The 17,579-nt window shown below is 42.8% G+C and overlaps 2 protein-coding genes across 2 annotated transcripts; one reads left to right on the plus strand and one right to left on the minus strand.

Annotated features, from left to right (window-relative positions):
- Window positions 1-949: 949 nt before the first annotated feature.
- Window positions 950-7,234, minus strand: LOC118425028. The gene is made up of 5 exons (XM_035833843.1): window positions 7,009-7,234; window positions 5,722-5,805; window positions 5,141-5,206; window positions 3,967-4,194; window positions 950-3,597 (listed from the first exon to the last, which is right to left on the minus strand). The coding sequence occupies exons 1-5, from the start codon at window positions 7,232-7,234 to the stop codon at window positions 950-952; spliced, it is 3,252 nt and encodes a 1,083-aa protein (XP_035689736.1).
- A 2,367-nt stretch (window positions 7,235-9,601) lies between these two features.
- On the plus strand, window positions 9,602-13,400 carry LOC118425029. The gene is made up of 6 exons (XM_035833844.1): window positions 9,602-9,985; window positions 11,263-11,551; window positions 11,722-12,233; window positions 12,630-12,718; window positions 12,921-12,995; window positions 13,239-13,400. The coding sequence occupies exons 2-6, from the start codon at window positions 11,280-11,282 to the stop codon at window positions 13,398-13,400; spliced, it is 1,110 nt and encodes a 369-aa protein (XP_035689737.1). The 5' UTR covers window positions 9,602-9,985; window positions 11,263-11,279.
- The last annotated feature ends 4,179 nt before the right edge of the window (window positions 13,401-17,579 follow it).

Below are 17,579 nucleotides of genomic sequence, written 5' to 3' on the forward strand. Positions count from 1 at the left end.
TGTAAAATGTAACAGTCTCGGGATTTATAAAAGGTCGTAAAATACATGGAAGGTGCTTCATTGCAGGCTTTAATTATTCATATAGCCTCGCTAATGTGACGCTTCACGAGGCCGTACAAACGCTCTAAACCGGCGTCATGCTGTGTGCGACCTTCGGCCGAAGTCACCAAAAGATTTACTCTTTTATACTCAAGGCCAACTTCTATCCTCCAATAGTATATTTACCATCTTATCTTCAAATTGAGTGCAAGTGTGCGCATGACACATGTATGACAAAAACACTGTATTTTTACCACTTTTATTTGCCCCAGCATCAAAGCAGACATGCAGTAGATTGATGTTTTGTCTTGATTTTGTTTTTCAATTCTACGGAGGAAACTGTTTCTACCTTTCTACAAAATATTTAGACCCTTATTTCTTCAGTTAAATGTATTACGAAACGTATCACAAAACTTAATGGAATATTCTACTTAATATAGTTCAGGTATACGTAGACTCCAAGCTTGCTCCTCTGCTTTCACCTTAATTACTATTCAAATCCTTTATCATTACGCAGCCATGTTCTAGATTTATGTATCTTATGTCCATTGGAAAGAGACGACAAAGATTTAGTTTCGTGACAATTTTTCTGATTGTGATGATTGTATGGTGCTACTGAGATGGTGATGGGTTTATGGTGCTGTTGAGATGCTGATGGGTTTATGGTGCTGATGAGATGCTGATGGTTTTATGGTGCTGATGAGATGGTGATGCTTGTATGGTGGTGATGGTTTTATGTTGCTGATGAGACGGTCATGGTGTGATGATGATGATAAGATGGTGATGATCGTATGGTCTGACGACCGCGAATGTATTGTGCTGATCAGCAATCTGGCGTTTGTCGGCAATAACAACAATTCAATAATAGCTCATAAATGTAAACAACTGGAGGTGGCTTTCAGTTACATTCTTAATAGCGTGGCCTGTAAAACTCGAAGGTTGGTGCGGCATTTGGCCCAATCTCAGGATCCCCATCCGGGTCTACTGGCGTCCGCACAAGCTTTTTTCCCCAGGCTGTTAATGAAGACATCATGCCCATGCAGTCCTTCATCTTGTACGGGTTTCCGTTAAACGCCTCGTGGATACACTTCAGCAGGCCTGTGTAGATCTTGTTAAAGTTGTCAGAATATTTGCGAACCTGCGATGCTAGCGGGTATCTCTCGGAGTGCGGGTTAGAAATGGTCGGCCAGACACCGACATCAAAGAAAGGCACAAGTCGGCCAGCGAAGCTAAAAGTCTTGGTGCAGTTCATGTCATCATCACATGGGAAAAAGTTGTCAAAGCACTGTCCCAGTGATGCGTCTTCTTTGTCTGTTTCTATCAGCCTCCGTCCGTGCACCACCTCGGCAAACTTGAAGTAGTGTGACAGCTCGTCCTTCTCGTCAAAAGGGTCGCAAGGGTCGCTCCCTTCGCCCTCAGTGGCGATGTCCACTATGGCAGCTACTGCAGTGGGAAGATTATACACTGCATATGGGGAGCTGTCCCTCTTGCCAAACCAATGGTCACTGGTTATCTGCTTCGTGTTTTCACCTGTAAACAGACTCCGTGCTTGTATCTGTAGTACGACCATCGGGCAGAGAATCTGATGGATGTAGATGGCACCGATGGTAGCTGGCCTTGTCGTGGTCTCTCTACACCGTCGATCGATTTCCGCCCAAGTGTCCTCATTGCCCGTAGGTGCATCATCACTGCACTTTATTAGACGTTTTCTATGAGTGCGAAGATACTGGAACACATCAGAATTCACCATCTTATAATTACAGTCTGGTCTCTCTATCCCCTGAAAAACGGTTCGGATCTGGTTCAAAGAGCACCTCGCGAGCTTTACCACAAGACCAGGGTTGGCGCCCCCAGGAAGGGCATTTGGATAGGACGGTACTATAGACGGATGGTTTAAGTTTGGCGCCCCGCCAATCGCGTTCAGGAGGTTGGAAACCAGAGCCATGTGTTTCATCTCATCGACAACTATACTTCTGATCAGGGAGGCCACCTCTCTGTTTTCGCCATCTTTTATCGAGAACAGCGCACTCAGATAGGGAGGGATTGTCGCCAGTTCCAGCTGAAGAGCTACCTGGAGAGACCGCTTTAGTTCCTCTAAGGTGTGGGTGTTCGTACCTATTGGTGGGAGGTTCGTGGATGTGTCCAGATCGTCTAACCATGACAAAATCATTCGCCGCTTTGTTGGAGAGAGGTCTCTGGTTACAGGCATGTAATTCGGGTTTGTTTCGGGGAGAGTAAAGACGTGTTTGAGTATTTTCAGTTTTTTAGTGACATCCTCGTAGCTTGCAAGGTTGATAATCGGCTTCATGACGGGGTACAGGTTGGCATACTGTTGGAATATCGGGTAGACATGTTCGTACCAGGTCACTTTACCGGGAGTGAAGGTGTACTCTGAATACACCTGAGCTGAAATCATTAGGTCCCGAACTGTGAATTCATGATCATCTTCCTTTTGGGCAATTATGTCGTATTTGTAGACCTGGCCATCTAGCTGCTCTTCTCTCCTTGGTTCCCCTGGATTGCTGGACCGGAAGGTTATCGCAGAAATGCCGTTGCTGCCGGATGGTTTGGTACTGACGATATCTATTGCTGGTTTCGGGTCATCTGGTGGCCAGATTAGCTTGGGTTTGACGAGAACTCCTTTGGCAGACCTTCCAAACTGGAAAGCGCGAAATTTCACATTCCATTCATTATTGGGCTCTTTCCGTGCAACACGATTGCCCACGGCCTCAACGAACAGGCCATCTGGTCTTTCCTCCAATACTGGCTCGCAGTGCGTTGGGGACATTTGTTGAATAACCGCCAATGGAGTGTTCCCAATTGTTTCAATTGCTTTGTGTTTTACTGAAAGTGCAATTATGCCTGCAGTCCTCAGAAACCAGTGGTTTCCGCACAAGTTTCCGCTGAGTTTGATTTCTCCCAGGTTGTATGCCTCGTTGCTGAGAGGTTCACACCTTCGCTTCGTGCCGTTGTACTGAAGAAGATACAGGGGTCCGCCTGAGGGTTCGACAGGGTTACCTTCGATGTCGAACTTCATACTATTGGCAAAGTCCAACACTACATGCTTCGTGTGGACGTCAACATAGAACGGTACATGACCACCGTCATCTCTCCACAGCATCCTCTTATACAGGCCATAAGGAAGAGGGTGCTTCGACACTGCTGCAAATATGGTCCCAACCACACGGCCATACAGGTAGTCTTCAGACTTCGGTGCCACTCTCATGTTGTAGACGTTGAGTTTGACGTGCAACTGAAATCCAGGCATGCAGCGGAGAGCCATGACCTGCTGTATGAAGTCAGACTGTCTTGCAAGAGGACCTTCGATCCACTTCACGTTTTGTAGCGTCGACACCCAGACCGCAATAAGACGTGTAAACGCAACTATTGAATTGCAGCCCAATCCCGTACAGGCGTCGTGCATGTGGTTGAATGACCGCGGGACGAAATCCCCCTTCAGGAAGCCATCCACACCGACCACGAGGCCCCAGAGTTGAGATTGGTCTTGGTTGTCTGTATCCAGGTCCACCAGTTTGCCTGCACTTGTGCTGTCCGAGCCTAGATAATCAAAGAAGCCACATCTGTGCATTTTTGTGGGTAAGGCGCAAATCAGATGTGATGCAAGGCCACACCAATATAAGTATTCAACATAGAAATGTATGTCGAAAGACACTGAGTTGGAAATGAACTTGCATGCATGCCGTCCGGTTCGGTATTTATGCCTGCAATGACATCTTGTCCCTTTGGAACCTTAAGGACATCTGTGCACAACATTGAACTATATCTGATCTGTCGTCTTCTTTGCTGAGTCTATACGTACATCCTGAAATTCCGACCATAGAGATGAATCCTAACGATGGCTCAGGGTGTATTGTTGTTAAAGCTGGACCAAGACAAGAGAGTAGCTTAGTAAAGATAGAATATTACCTATGATCGTTTGGCCAACGATAGGGTCGTTCACGACGCCGCAGTGTCCGTCCGCAAGGCAGACTTCTGTGACTCTACAGTCAACCAACCGGAAATCAGCGCTGCCTTTCGGGTTCCAGCCGGGCTCTCTGAAGGGATCAAATGTGCTGCTGTTGAAATTCCCCCTTAGGTTGTTGAAGGTTGAGACGTCGGCAAGAAATCTCCCAGCGAAATTCAATCGAAGTTTAGCTGCAGGAATGACAACACATTTATAGGCAGGGTCATCAACATTCTTCATCATGATTCAAGTGTTGGCTCCATAACCACATTTCCAAACCGAGACCCCGCCGGGCTGTTTGTAGAAGAAATATACACAAACTATGCTCATGATTCTTACGTTTATGTGTTTTGTTGTCATTAATTGCATACTCGTTGTTCCCTTTCATGAATGAAAAGTATGACATAAAAGGCACCAAACTACACAAGACGTAAAGATAATAGTTGTGGGCATTATTTGTGTACATTTTTACATAGACATTTTTATTTTTCGTTTCCAGAAACAGCCCGGCCGAGCCTCGGTTTGGAACTGTGACGTTGGGCTAATAGGGAGAAGATTTTGCCAGGGGAGTTTTGCTACGAAAAGGTTTGAATTGCCGCGCAGTCGAAGGGAGGATATTAACCTAAGGCCTACGTCACATTTCCAAACCGGGGCCCCTTTCGGGAACGGAAATTATCATATAAAAGACATCCAACTACACAAGACGTAAAGAGAATAGTTGTGGGCATCATTTGTGTATATTTTGGGGTATACATTTTTATTTATCGTTTCCAGAAACAGCCCGGCCGGGCCCCGGTTTGGAAATGTGACGCTGGTCTAAGCGCGCGTGGACTGAATCTCCAGGCCAATTATTTGTCGAATTCCCAATTCATTGGGTTTTACCCCATTTGCCATCGCGATTGCTATTTTGTCATTGGGTGGGCCGACTACTCTCTTCGCAGCCCGGGGCTGAATTGTGAGGATTAACAATAGGCAGGGCTAAGTACTATTGAATAATTGAGAAAACTGACAGTCTTTATTTAACTGTAACAAGCTTCAAACGTTTTATACAAAAAATAATGACTCCACTAACATGCATGTTTGACCTCACACTTTGATAGAGTACAATGAATTCTACCAATAAACGCAATAACGTACCAGAGGGGCTGATGTGTCCAGTTTCAACTTCGTCCTCGCCACGTTCACAGAAGTCGTCAATGGAGCCTGAAGTTAAGCATTTGATAGACATTTCAGGAATGTGATGCGTGATCATTTCTATTTATTGGTTGAAATTGAAGGTGATTATCACCCTTTCAAAATAACAAAATGTGAAATTTTGGTAAGTGTGGTGGGTTCTTTAACGTGTTCGAGGTGTGGCTCTCCTTAAACATAAGGTGCCCATCGCTTTATGCCCTAATGAGAACCTAGCCGAAGCTAGGTTCTCATTTTCAATTGAATGGAGCCAAGGAATTGGTGTTAACATGTTACCAATGCACAAAATCAGGTAGGCATTATACTCCAAAACCTTTATGTGCAGATTCCGTGTTGAATACATGATTGTGAACTGTGTCTACGCTACGCACTACTGGACAAAAACCCGCTTGGGCATACCATCTAGGAACAAACTCAGAGGCCGAACAGTAGATCGGTCCTCCAAACTCCTGCCACCACCAGTAAGATGATAATCAATGTTGCACCCGCATGAATGGCCTAGGTGGATGTTACTACTTTTATCTCACCTGTATTGTCATCTTCTACTTGCTCACTTTGGGGGTTCTGGCTGTATAGGCTGTGCTCATGGCTGTGATGGTCTGTAGCCGAATCTGAAATAAGATTAAACCAAGAATGAAACGTCCAGCTCATCAACTAGAGTTCCGCGATCTCATAACCTTCGCCAAATGATGCCAACCTTTAAAACTGACGTATACAAAATGTTTCTGGTTAACTATGTACAAACGACGCCCTTATTAATGGTAAAGAATCGCTGGAGGATGAAAGATCTCACTTGAAAAATTATCTCTACTTTTAATTCTCAAAAGGCTCTAAAATTATGACTTTTCTTCTCGTCGTGTATACACACTGATTATACATGACTTTCCATGAAACAAAATCCTATGAACAGTATGCTTGCGTGTTATAATTATGTACACAGTGCTGAACAGGTATTAAAACCATTCCTAAATCACAACGTTGTTAACTCCAATAAGTCATATCGAAGAAGTTGTCTATCCAGTTCTATCGTTGAGTCGATGCCTCCTACGCAGAGAAACACCTTTAACCTTTGTCTCAACTGTACACTGCTCCACACATTACCAAACAAGTGCGCTCAAATGTGCCCATAGATACATGCAATAAATGCCCTGGGCGCACCAGAACTGGTTAGACATGATTTTCTGTCCTCTGGCCATGGGTCATGGAGAGGTTACAGGCATTAACAGGGGAGGGCTGTATACGGAGGGAAAAGCTAGTAGTAGTATACCAAAAAACTTGAAAGACTAAACAGTGACCAATCTTTTCTTTTTTTTTCACATGTATTTCATTAACTTTCCCTTGAATGCCTATCATCGACGATCTCACAAGCTAAAACGTACAGGCCAGGATAGTAAAGTTCTAGGTAGTTCTGAATAATCCAAGTAACGTTACGAATATAGTAAGAACGTGCTATCTTACTACATTATACAGTACATACAACTACAAAGTCTGATACGCCACAATTCATGCGAGCAAGTCATGCCCCCTGTCCTAAATTGAGAATATCTTAGGAACTCTCGAACTGTATGTGACACCAGGATGTGCCAAATAACAGTGAACCGTACAGTAACAAACTATTTAAAGTTTTCAGAAAGGGAGGGGGTCTGCACGATGTTTTGAAATAAACCACCAGAACCTGAATGTCTCACCTTCCTCAACGTAACAACAAGAAGTACCACAGGCATAGCAAACACAAACTTAACAACGACCTAAGTTGGAACTATTCCGATGGGTGAACGCTGAAAAATGACAGAACAAAGATAACGAATTCTTACATTGTAATAAGGAGTCCTTTTCCCCGATGTCGCCGCCCAGTGTGGCTGAAGACGACGAGCATGCTTCAACACGAGTCACAGGAATCATCAGGAAAAGCGCCAAAACGCGCCAGTAGTCCATGGTGTCCGCCCCTTTTCTGTCTAAATCTCCACAAGTGCGCGGAACGGAGGTGTAGGTGGCTGGGGCTCGTGAGCGCCCAGGGCACAGGTGCGCCGTTTGTACCATGTTAAGCCACGAATAGTGTGAACCGCTTCCGGGGAAGGGGGTTATGTCGAGGGTTTGGGGTGAAATAATGCTGTGCAAGACTAATTCAGAAACGACAGAAAGAGAATTAGAAGCGGTTGACCTGTACGGAGATTGCATCAGTCTTCACATACATGTGATATAATATGATATTTTCAACGTGATATTTTGTGAACAGCCCCTACATCAATTATGAATACGTGGTCGATTTTGTGTTGTTTTGCCTTTCTGGCATGGTTATCATGGATTCTTTTTTCATTATCGACACAGTTTCCGCAACGCGCAAGTAAGACAAGTAAAAAAAAAAGATGAGACTGACAAGCAAGTGTGGAGGACTAAATGTATGAGACGACTTTGATTGCATTTCAGACGGAGACGTTATCAATTACCAATGCCCCTCCCAACAAGCTTGACAGATAATTTATGGTGAACATTTGTGCACAATCTAACGACGGTCTGGGACGTGTAGGGTAAGCTAATTTGTTACCAGCCAAGCGGTAATAAGTTTTATCCCTCCAAACAGTGGTTCGGCTCCGGCTATTCTGACGTGTTTAGGCGTTTTTGTCAAGATATTCTATTTTTCACTGTTTTCTTTATGCCATAAGGCTGACAAAAACGCCTAGAAATGTCAAGCTTTGAGAGCACAAACTCCTATTTCTACGAGGGGCTGAAAACCAGCTGCAAGTGGGACCTGCGACAACTGTGCCGCCTTGCAGAGAAGAGCGGCTTTGCAGTCGATGAGCACAGGACCAATGATGAGGAGAATTATTGCGCCATCTGCTTGGCATCTGAAAAATTAATCCATACTTAGTACACACTAAGGGAAACACAACTAAACAGATAATACCGAAAAGGAGGTAGAAGCTGGTTCCAGATCTGCCCCAACAGTTAGATATTTGCTATTTAGACTGAGGGATAGATGAGAAGAGATGAGACGATAAGATGAGACTTGGATGGGGGACCAACTAAGTGCGTCCGGATTGCTGTAGCCTCACGAAGCTTTCCACGAAATCGTCTTCCGGGAGGGACGTAAAACGGGGGTCCCGTGCTCGAGGAGGTGCCTCGACCACGTTAGGCCTAGGTCACAATTGCCATCCCGGGGCCCGACCGGGTAGCTTTCGGGAGGGAAAAGAATGATATAAAGGACATCAAAATACACGAAATGTCAACATAAGATTCTTGAAAATTACATGCGTATGTTTCTAGGTATACATTTTAATTTTTCATTTCTTTAAACATCCCGGCCGGGCCCCGGTTTTGATATGTGACCTAAGCCATAAACGGCCTCATTACCCACCCTAAGGGTACCTACTGGCTGCAAAATACACCCGATATTATTATCATTATTATTAATGTGCACTGAACTGCTTCTGAATCACTGGAAGGATAACCGTTAGCTTTAGGGCTAGCTAAAATAAAACTCAAACATTCTAATAAGCATTCTCGCAATACGTAGATTTAGACAGCTGTGAACGTTTATCATAGCGTGTAACATAATGGCGTTTTAGCGAACCCACAGCAGAGAGCATGTCAGAAACGCTAACTAAGAGCAGTTTCCACTTCATTGTAGTTGCGGATTGGGTCTGTCCGAAGGAACTTCCAGAGTCAAAAGTCCAAAGCAGAGAGAAACGTCTGCTGTTATCTAACTTTCCCTTGTTTGGTCATATGAAATCATTAAAGGTCTTTCTACAAATCGTCAGATTTTAACGTTACATGAATTAAAATTCAGTGTTTCTCTTTTGATACATTATGCAGAATAAAACAGCCAAGTGCTGTAAATTTGGTTTGATTTGACATTCAGTTGGAAAAACAGCCGGTAATGACGAAACTAGTTGCGAAATTCCTGTTTGTTGAACGTTTTATGTCAACCTGTACTACGCTGGCACTATTCAGCACCAAGGACAGGGTAGCCTTTCTCAGTGTGTCATAGGAAACACTGGTCCCACGCCTGGGGAGCGAGGTTAGCTGTCGATGCCCCGTATATCAACTCTGTTGCTGGAGTAGGATGTTAAGGTACCAGAGGAGAACGTGAATAAACAGAATCACGGTAAATTGTGTGACTAAGTTTTTATTTCCACGTAACGTTATACCAATCACTATCTGAGTTTCAGTTGTGGCCTCTAAATCCAAATAGAACAGATTTTATTATCGTAAGACATCCCAAGACATATTGCCGTGATAAGTTCTATTATGACAACTACAGTACGCTCATTTAAACTGGTTTTTACTTAAATAATATGTAATTTTGTCTGTTTTATTGCCATTTCAGTTTGTTTATTGGTTACATCCTGCCGTAAGTTGAGCCCGTTACCAGGCAACCTGATTGTTCGAACAATCGTGACGTCACGACTAGGATACCAGGGCAGCTCAGCCTAGGTGCGGCCGTGTTCCAGTCGTGCTCGCGCTAAAACTCAGAATTTCAGCAGTCAGACGGCGTGTTAACCGTCAAAAAGTGCCCCATATATTATTCAGACATTGTTGTAACTACCACAAACATGGGACCGGGTTAGGTTGGGAAGAATCCGAGTTATCAGCGTCAAAAGGACGACCTTTGACGCGAGAGACTCTGTCTGAGGAGCCGCCATATTGAAACTGCAGCTGTTGACGCCGGAGAGTCGACAGACAGAAACAAGCCTTAACAGTGATGACAGACTGAAGATTGTAGCACGACAGAAGACTCAGGAACACATCATACATCCCTCTACAACTCAGCAGTTTCTGGTTAAAGTTACGGTAAGCAGTTTTTCTTGTACAAAAGTTGTGACACCTCTAGAAAAGTGGCGGAACATTTTCTTTGGCCTGCAGAGGCTCTACTCAGGTTCAAGATTGTTCTGCATGTAGAGCACTTGAGGAGTTGGACGGAGAGGTAAGATAAGGAAAAGACTTCTGTATTGAAAATGTACAATAAAGGTCTTCATTCATGTATGAGGATGAAAGGGATTGAAGTAAAAGATATAGATATTCACCAACGTTTACCGTGTTCTCAAGCAAAAATATACGAAGTTTGCATTGTGGTTTACAAGTTTGGAAGAAAGGAAAGGTGGCTGATACTTGTCTATTATTACTACTTAAATAGATGATATTTGCTACTATGATAAATCGATAAATTGACGTTGCTTTAATCAGCTGCGAAGTTTCCAAACTGTCTACAGAATATCTCTTGTTTAGTGCATCGCTTGTCTGTCTAGAATAATATAAACGTTACAAGTAGTTTGTTCTACTCGCCTTGATTGATTTTGGAACTCACTGATGTCCAGTTGTTTGACGTTTGTTGTTTGTAAACTGCAGCTGTGTGTTATCTGAATTGAGTAGGCAGTTCAGTGTAACATATTGCAGGATAGAATATCTTAGATTCATTCAGAAAAATGGTGTTTTTGTGGTCAAAATTGCATCTTACTTTTCATGCCAAGGTAGGTGTTAGCTCTGTGATTATAGGAAAAGTAAAAACACAGAATTGATACCACGTCAGGAAGGAAATTTTCCTACAGCCATTACTGGTGAAGGATAATGCTAAAGCTTTAGCCTCATTGCTAGACTTGTTTCAAACTCAGTGCTAGAATTTTTGGGATGCCACAGGGGCGGAGCCTTATTTCTGTTGCCTTTATGATTATCATGTCTTTGACTTCTCTGACAATCAATTGAGAAGAATAGAGGAGCCATGTTTAGATTTCTTTTGTCATCTTTGCTTTCAATCAGGATACAAACATTGAATCAGCAACTAGGTAGTTTTTCTGCTGTATATGTGGTGTTAAGTATTAGAAGAAATGTTGTCCTCTTGTATAGTTCACAAAATCTGACTGTTTATCAGAACAGTATACCACTGTAGTAACTCCTAGAAAGCAAAGTTATATACATGAACAGGAAAACAACAAGATTATCAACATGGCAAGTAAGAGTCAAGAGGAAGAAAACCAAAGTGGGCTGTTTGACCGTAAAGAGCAATTTTGTTGAGTCTACCTCATTTTTGAGAAATCATTTTATGTAAGATTACAAACTATTTTCTATTCCAGGCCCCATCATATTCACCATGTACAGAAGATTACAAGATATCCGCCAGTCCCATGAGTTGTACCGTGTCCCCAACCCTCCCTCCAACCCCAAGCCAGCCAACCAGGCACCACAGGATGTCCAGCGCCAGACCCGTAAGGTCCGCAGAAACCTCCGCAAGGCCCCCCAGGTCCTCGGTGTGGACATGAACGAGGTGATGGACTCCTGTGAAGAAGCCGATCGTCACCTGAAGGCTGGGCACAGACCTGAGTACATTCCATCCAGAGGATTCTCAGACAACATGCCAAACAGGTGCACCCTTGGAGTTATCCTAAATCTTAGAATTTTTATGGACTCTTCACCTGCTCCAGCTGTCTTGTGCTAATGACCTATGAAAGTGTATCTGTAGAGGTGTGTACCTCATTTGCTGTACTCCATATATTGCTCAGTGCTCTTACTTTTTCCCTTTTTTGTATCTGAAGATACATGAGATCATCCCCCACAGAAGAGGAGCTGGATAGAGCCTTAGACGAGCACGCTGAAAAAATCTACCACCACAAACTACAGACCCAGATGTTTGGGGAGGACCTCAGCGCCTCCAAGCTGCCGACCAAGAAGCGAGGGAAGAAAGTCCGCGCACAGGAGAAGCTCCACCAACTCGAGCAGGAGCGCCACAACGCCGTCCCCTTCAACCATGAACACCAGCTGCTCCGATCGGCGTGTACCATGGCCATGTTTGGTGAGGACCTGTCCGATAAGTCATCAGCGACCCGTAGAGCGCCCGCACAGCCCGGCCTGGTTGGAGGACGGAACCACCGAACCCACGACATGCAGGAAGCAGAGAAGCCGCGGTACCAGGTGAAACCTGAGCCTGATGATCAGGATGAGGCCGTCTACATCACCATGGCAGACCTGGACTTCCGCGCCAACAGACTGAAGCAAGCAGCCGACTGGGATCTCTCCTCTGACAGGACTGGTGAGAGTTTGAAACTCTGTGTTGAAAAGTTGTACTAACTTTGTGTTGAAGTATAGAGTTCTACTGTGTACTCCTGTTTTTTAGCTCTTCAGTGTAACATGATCGAGGTGGATGGAGAAACTGCATAGTCTCACTGAATCCTAACACAAACCTCCACTGCTGCTACTGAACTGAGTCAAACCTTTTCTTTCTTTCTTTTCTTTCAGAAAGTTCAAGCAGGAAAGTAGTTTATAATTATATTCACGATGTTGCCATAGCTTTTCCTATCATCTTTTTATTTTCATATGTCTTGCAAACTTATGTGACAACCAGGGCTTGTTGACATCTGTAAGAAAATTAGCCAGGTTGCCAAGTATTTTCCTTACAGCTTAATAATACTGTTGTGAACATCCCTCTGTGTTTTCTACTCTGTAGCCACTAAGCTGCCGTCCCTGGCTCCACAGCGCCACCATCTGGCTGGGAAGAGAACTGCAGCAGCCGCCACCATCCCTGGCCGCCACTCGGTGAGTTTCAGCACATGCATGTTGACTGGTTTATTGAAACTTATAGTAAACAGTTTTGGCATCAACTTTCAGGGTAAGAAAGGTAAGAAAGTAAGATCAAGGCAAGAAGTTTCTTGGTTTATACAATCACCAAAAAATTACTATTAATGATTAGGTTAAACACAAAGTTTAATACATTATGGACTCTCTGTCACCACTATAGCTGATGGACACAAAGCCACACATTGTTGCACCGTCCGTCAACGCTGCATCCAGCAACATCTCAGGCCACTACTTGGTGAGTTTCAACCTGTTGACTGATTTCTTGAGACTTACAGTTCACACTGGTGCAAAAGAGTAAAAAAATTGCAGTTGCATATGTATTGAGAATCAACATTAAGTAGACTGAAGTAGCTGCTTCACTACTGAACCACTTAGAATGTTCTTGCTTTGTATAATCATTGATAAATAAAAAAAGTTACCTACCGATCAGCTTATTATATAACCAAACATTAACCATGGACTTTTCACCACTGCGTAGTTAAAGGAGCCAAAGCCTCCGGTTGCCGCAAAGTCTGACAACGCCATGGCAGCAGAGAATCTGCAGACCAAGAAGCGAGCATCCCACCGCAGGACGAGAGACAGCCGGGCCCTGAAGCGGCGCTGTGAGAGTCCCAGCGGCCCCGTGCGCAGCAAACACTAAGTCCTCAGGTTGCCCTGACATCCCTCATAGTATACATGGTCGTTCATAAACACTGTTTAACTCACAGATAGAAACCCCTCAAAAACCTCATTCCCCTTGGTTGGTTAAAACTATTCCTACCTCAGCCTTTGTACAACATGTATATATATAAAAGAACCTGTCAATGCTTGACAATTTTACTGGATATTTTTCCAGTTTGAAACATAAATCCATATCCTTTCATAAAACAACTCCCCACTAGTGAACATTTAAGGTTAAAAGTTACAACAAAACTTGTTCCATTGCGGTGCATGAGGTAAGAAAAGGGGGGGGGGACCAAACACCACAGACCTGCACATGAGGGATGTATTGGCCAAATCTTGCTAGAGGAATGTTCATGGTACAATCTAGAGAAATATGCCTGTAGCTAACAGATATCAGTGCCATAGACACTCCTTGAGTTATTTCGTAAGATCAAGGGTGTGTTTGAGTGATGCACTTTATCTCCTTAAAGCCTGCCATCAAACACCTCTAGTTAAGTACCAGGGCTGGAGGCATTATCAGCACTTCTTCAAGTAAATTTTGAGTGCAAATATTATTCCAACAGTGCTTAATCTGCTGTTGTAGGAAACCCAAAGGGAGGCTACCAGTAGGGTGGTTCCGCACACAGTAAATGACCTTTGCCTCTCGACAGGGACTGTCCAAGTCCCGACAGAGTAGGGTTTCCCTTTAGGGGTTTTCCCTTTAGGGTGTGTGTGGGTAGGTGTGAGTGTGGCATCTTTTGGTCTCCTGCAAAAACCTGGATGAATTCCGAAGCCCCAGCCTGTGAAGACCAAAACATGCATGTAAATGTGTGTCTAAATAAGGGTGGTTGGGTGGGATGTTTTGGTCTCCTGTCCGGAATGGCCCCTTCCGGACAGGAGACCAAAACATGCATGTAAATGTCTGTGTAAATGTGTGGGGGAGAGAGGGGGGAGGGAGGTGGGCAGCGTCCTAACTTCCAAGATCACAAACTGCAGTGGAAACAAAAACACGGTTATTGACAGCACTAGCATTATCATGCAAAAACTAAAATGAATTCCGAAGCCCCAGCCTGTAGAATTCGAAACCAAAATCAGATCAAACTCTCTTGTTTGAATAAAATAGATGCAGATTCTGTAAGTACTTATTCTGTGGGAAGTAATCCTCAATTTTTCCTCCGTAAGCAAATCAAAATCCAGCCGAGATTCTTGTTGCTTGAAGAAGAGCGATACTTGTTAGCAGCTTCCTTCTGCATTCCTTTGCTATTTCTTGGCTTTCTTAGCGCCAAGCTCATGTTGAATGTCACGGTAACAAAGTTTAAGTTCCTCAAACGCAAATGACTATCATTTTTTATGTGGAAGTCCTGAGACAAAGTCAACTGGTACTTAACCTGTATGTTATAATTACAACATGTTCTGAAGATTTTAGTATACATGTACACCCAAACGTGCTGGTAAAACCCCTTTCTTATTTTACAGACTCTTTATTCGACAAAAAAATACACACAACACTTATAATAAGATAAGAGCACAGTCACACTGAAGTACGTAGTACACATGTTGCTTAGTGCGCATTTGCAATATCCCCCCGTTTTCTGTAGTGACAGGACAAATCATTTTTGTGCAATTATATTTTCTTCTTGGACTTATTGACAAAGGAAACAATATAATGAAATACCCAAAGACTGACGATAATCCAATAGTATTACCATATTGAATATTATTAATGGCACTGCTTCACCCAAAAGAATGTTCATGAGGTTTTCATTGTTAAAGATAGAGCCCTGTTTTTTGGTATAGCCAATTTTTTAACTCTCTCCCAAAGTCTCTCCCCAAAAACCCTCTACATGTCCACATCCACAGATAGTACAGCCAGAAATGTGCATGTTTTTTTTTCTTTTCTTTTTAGTTTTGTCTCTTTTCCAAATGTTACATGAAAATGTGGACTTTGGCATGGATTGATAGTGCACTCATGGCAAACCCACTCCAGTTAAACAGACCACACAGTATTCTTCACTGCAGCTGGGGTGGGGAAGGGGCGGGCAGGGTCAACTCCACAGACGGTAGACACTTGGCCCTCCTAGACTACTTCAACCTCTCCCACTGCACCATCTTGCAGATATGTCTGTGTCTTCCAGCGAGCGATGGCTGTCCTGCGCCTCATCTACCAATGGGGTGATGGGCCCCATCCTCGCTGGACTCCATATTCATGTCTGCTTGTAGCTAGCCTCCTTCACAGCCTTCCACGAGCGCTGGCAGTTATTATTGGGGGGAGCGATGATTCGCAATTTTCAACATATGGGCCAGGTTCTTTTGCCGGGAAGGTCCTGTTTGCACCCTACTTTTTCCCTACCCCAATCCCCATCATTCCCTACCCCAATTCCCATCATTCCCTACCCCCATTCCCATCATTCCTTAACCCAGTTCCCTGTGGGTGCAGACACCACCTTCCTGGCTTAAGAACCTTGCACATGTGTTGAAAATCTCAAATCAGCGCTCTCCCCAGCAATAACCGCCAGCGCTGGTGGAAGGCTGTGAAGGAGGCTAGCTTGCAGCAGTGGGAGAAGTAGGACTAGTCTGCAGGGACTTGTGTGTGCTGTCTGTGTGGGGAGATCTTGTACCAAACTGGAACCACCCCGGCTGAAGTGGAGATGTACTGCCTGGTCTTCTCCAACTGGAGTGGGTTTGCCTCATGTGCACCATCTGTGCCAGACGAAACATTTTCATGTAGCATCTTTTTTCTTATTCTTTCTTCTTTTTTATTCCTTACATATTTCTACACATTGCATATCCATAATTCAGTTTTTCTTTGAATCTTTTGCAGAGAAATTTATACATTTTCATGTAGCATCTTTTTTCTTATTTTTCCATCTATAATCATTCCATACCCATCTCATTCCAAATTCAACCCATATTATTCCCAGTTCAATTCCTTTCTCATTTTTCTTTGTATCATTCCTTACTCATATCATTTTGCTCCATCTAAGCCAAATGAAACAGGTAGCATATTTTTCTGATTTATCGTTTATTTTTTATTTTTTCTTTCTTTTTATTCCTTACATATTTATACACAATGCTTATCCATAATACAGTTTTTCTTTAGTATTTTCAAGAGAGAAATTCATACATTTTCATGTAGCATCTTTTTCTTCTTTCTCATTTTCCCATCTATAATTATTCCATACCAATTTTATTTCCAATTCAACCCATATCATTCCCAGTTCAATTCCTTCAATTCTTTTCTTATTTTTCTTTGTATTATTCCTTACTCATATCATTCTGCACCATCTGTGCCAAATGAAACATTTTCATGTAGCATATATTTTCTGATTTATCTATCATTATTTACTTGTTAATACAAGTTAATACACAACGTAACCCATGAACATGTTTTTTCTTAATGTATTTTGCAAAGAGAAATTATGAAAAGTCACACAAAACACGCAGAGCCTCCCTTAAGTCCAGTAGAAACCACTTTCACTAGTAAATTTATGGTCATATCATATAATCATAATTCTCATTATCATCTTATTATCACCATATCATAACATTGTATCGTTACTCTCATTCTCATTTTATTATCACCATATGATAACATTGTATCATTATTCTCATCACCATTTCATTATCACCATATCATAATATTGTATCATTATTCTCATCACCATTTTATTATAACCATATCATAACATTGTATCATTCTAATCACCACTTTATTATAACCATATCATAACATTGTATCATGACTCTCATTCTGATTTTATTATCACCATATCATAACATTGTATCATAATTCTCATTATCATGTTATTATTACCATATCATAAAATTATATCAAAGTATAGTTATAATTTTGTGATCATTTCAACACATTTGTTTGTATTGTCCTTCTGTTGTATTGTGCTGAATAAATGTTGACATGTATTTTCGGCTCAGGCATTCTGATCTGTAGGTTATGTTGAAAGTCATTTAGTATCTTTTGAAAGGGACATAAAATGGGAGTCCCGTGTTGAGGAGGCACCTCGGCCACATTAAAGGCACCCAATGCAATATTAGAGCATTAAAACTGGAAATAGTCTGGATAAGGCATTGGTATTGACATTTACTTCACCATACTAGCACTTTTGTATAACTTATACTTTGAGCATTTCAAAAGAATTCAGAAACATGCTGCAAATGG

The sequence above is a fragment of the Branchiostoma floridae genome, chromosome 10 (genome assembly GCF_000003815.2).
Source record: "Branchiostoma floridae strain S238N-H82 chromosome 10, Bfl_VNyyK, whole genome shotgun sequence".
Classification (NCBI taxonomy): domain Eukaryota; kingdom Metazoa; phylum Chordata; class Leptocardii; order Amphioxiformes; family Branchiostomatidae; genus Branchiostoma; species Branchiostoma floridae.

Coding starts and splice junctions, on each gene's coding strand:
- LOC118425028 (XM_035833843.1), bottom strand. CDS start 7,234: ATGGTACAAACGGCGCACCTGTGCCCTGGGCGCTCACGAGCCCCAGCC. Junction 5,806..7,008: donor AAAGGACTCCTTATTACAAT/GTAAGAATTCGT, acceptor ATCTTATTTCAG/ATTCGGCTACAGACCATCAC. Junction 4,195..5,140: donor TGGACACATCAGCCCCTCTG/GTACGTTATTGC, acceptor TCATTCCTGCAG/CTAAACTTCGATTGAATTTC.
- LOC118425029 (XM_035833844.1), top strand. CDS start 11,280: ATGTACAGAAGATTACAAGATATCCGCCAGTCCCATGAGTTGTACCGT. Junction 11,552..11,721: donor TCAGACAACATGCCAAACAG/GTGCACCCTTGG, acceptor TTGTATCTGAAG/ATACATGAGATCATCCCCCA. Junction 12,234..12,629: donor TGGTGAGAGTTTGAAACTCT/GTGTTGAAAAGT, acceptor TCTACTCTGTAG/CCACTAAGCTGCCGTCCCTG.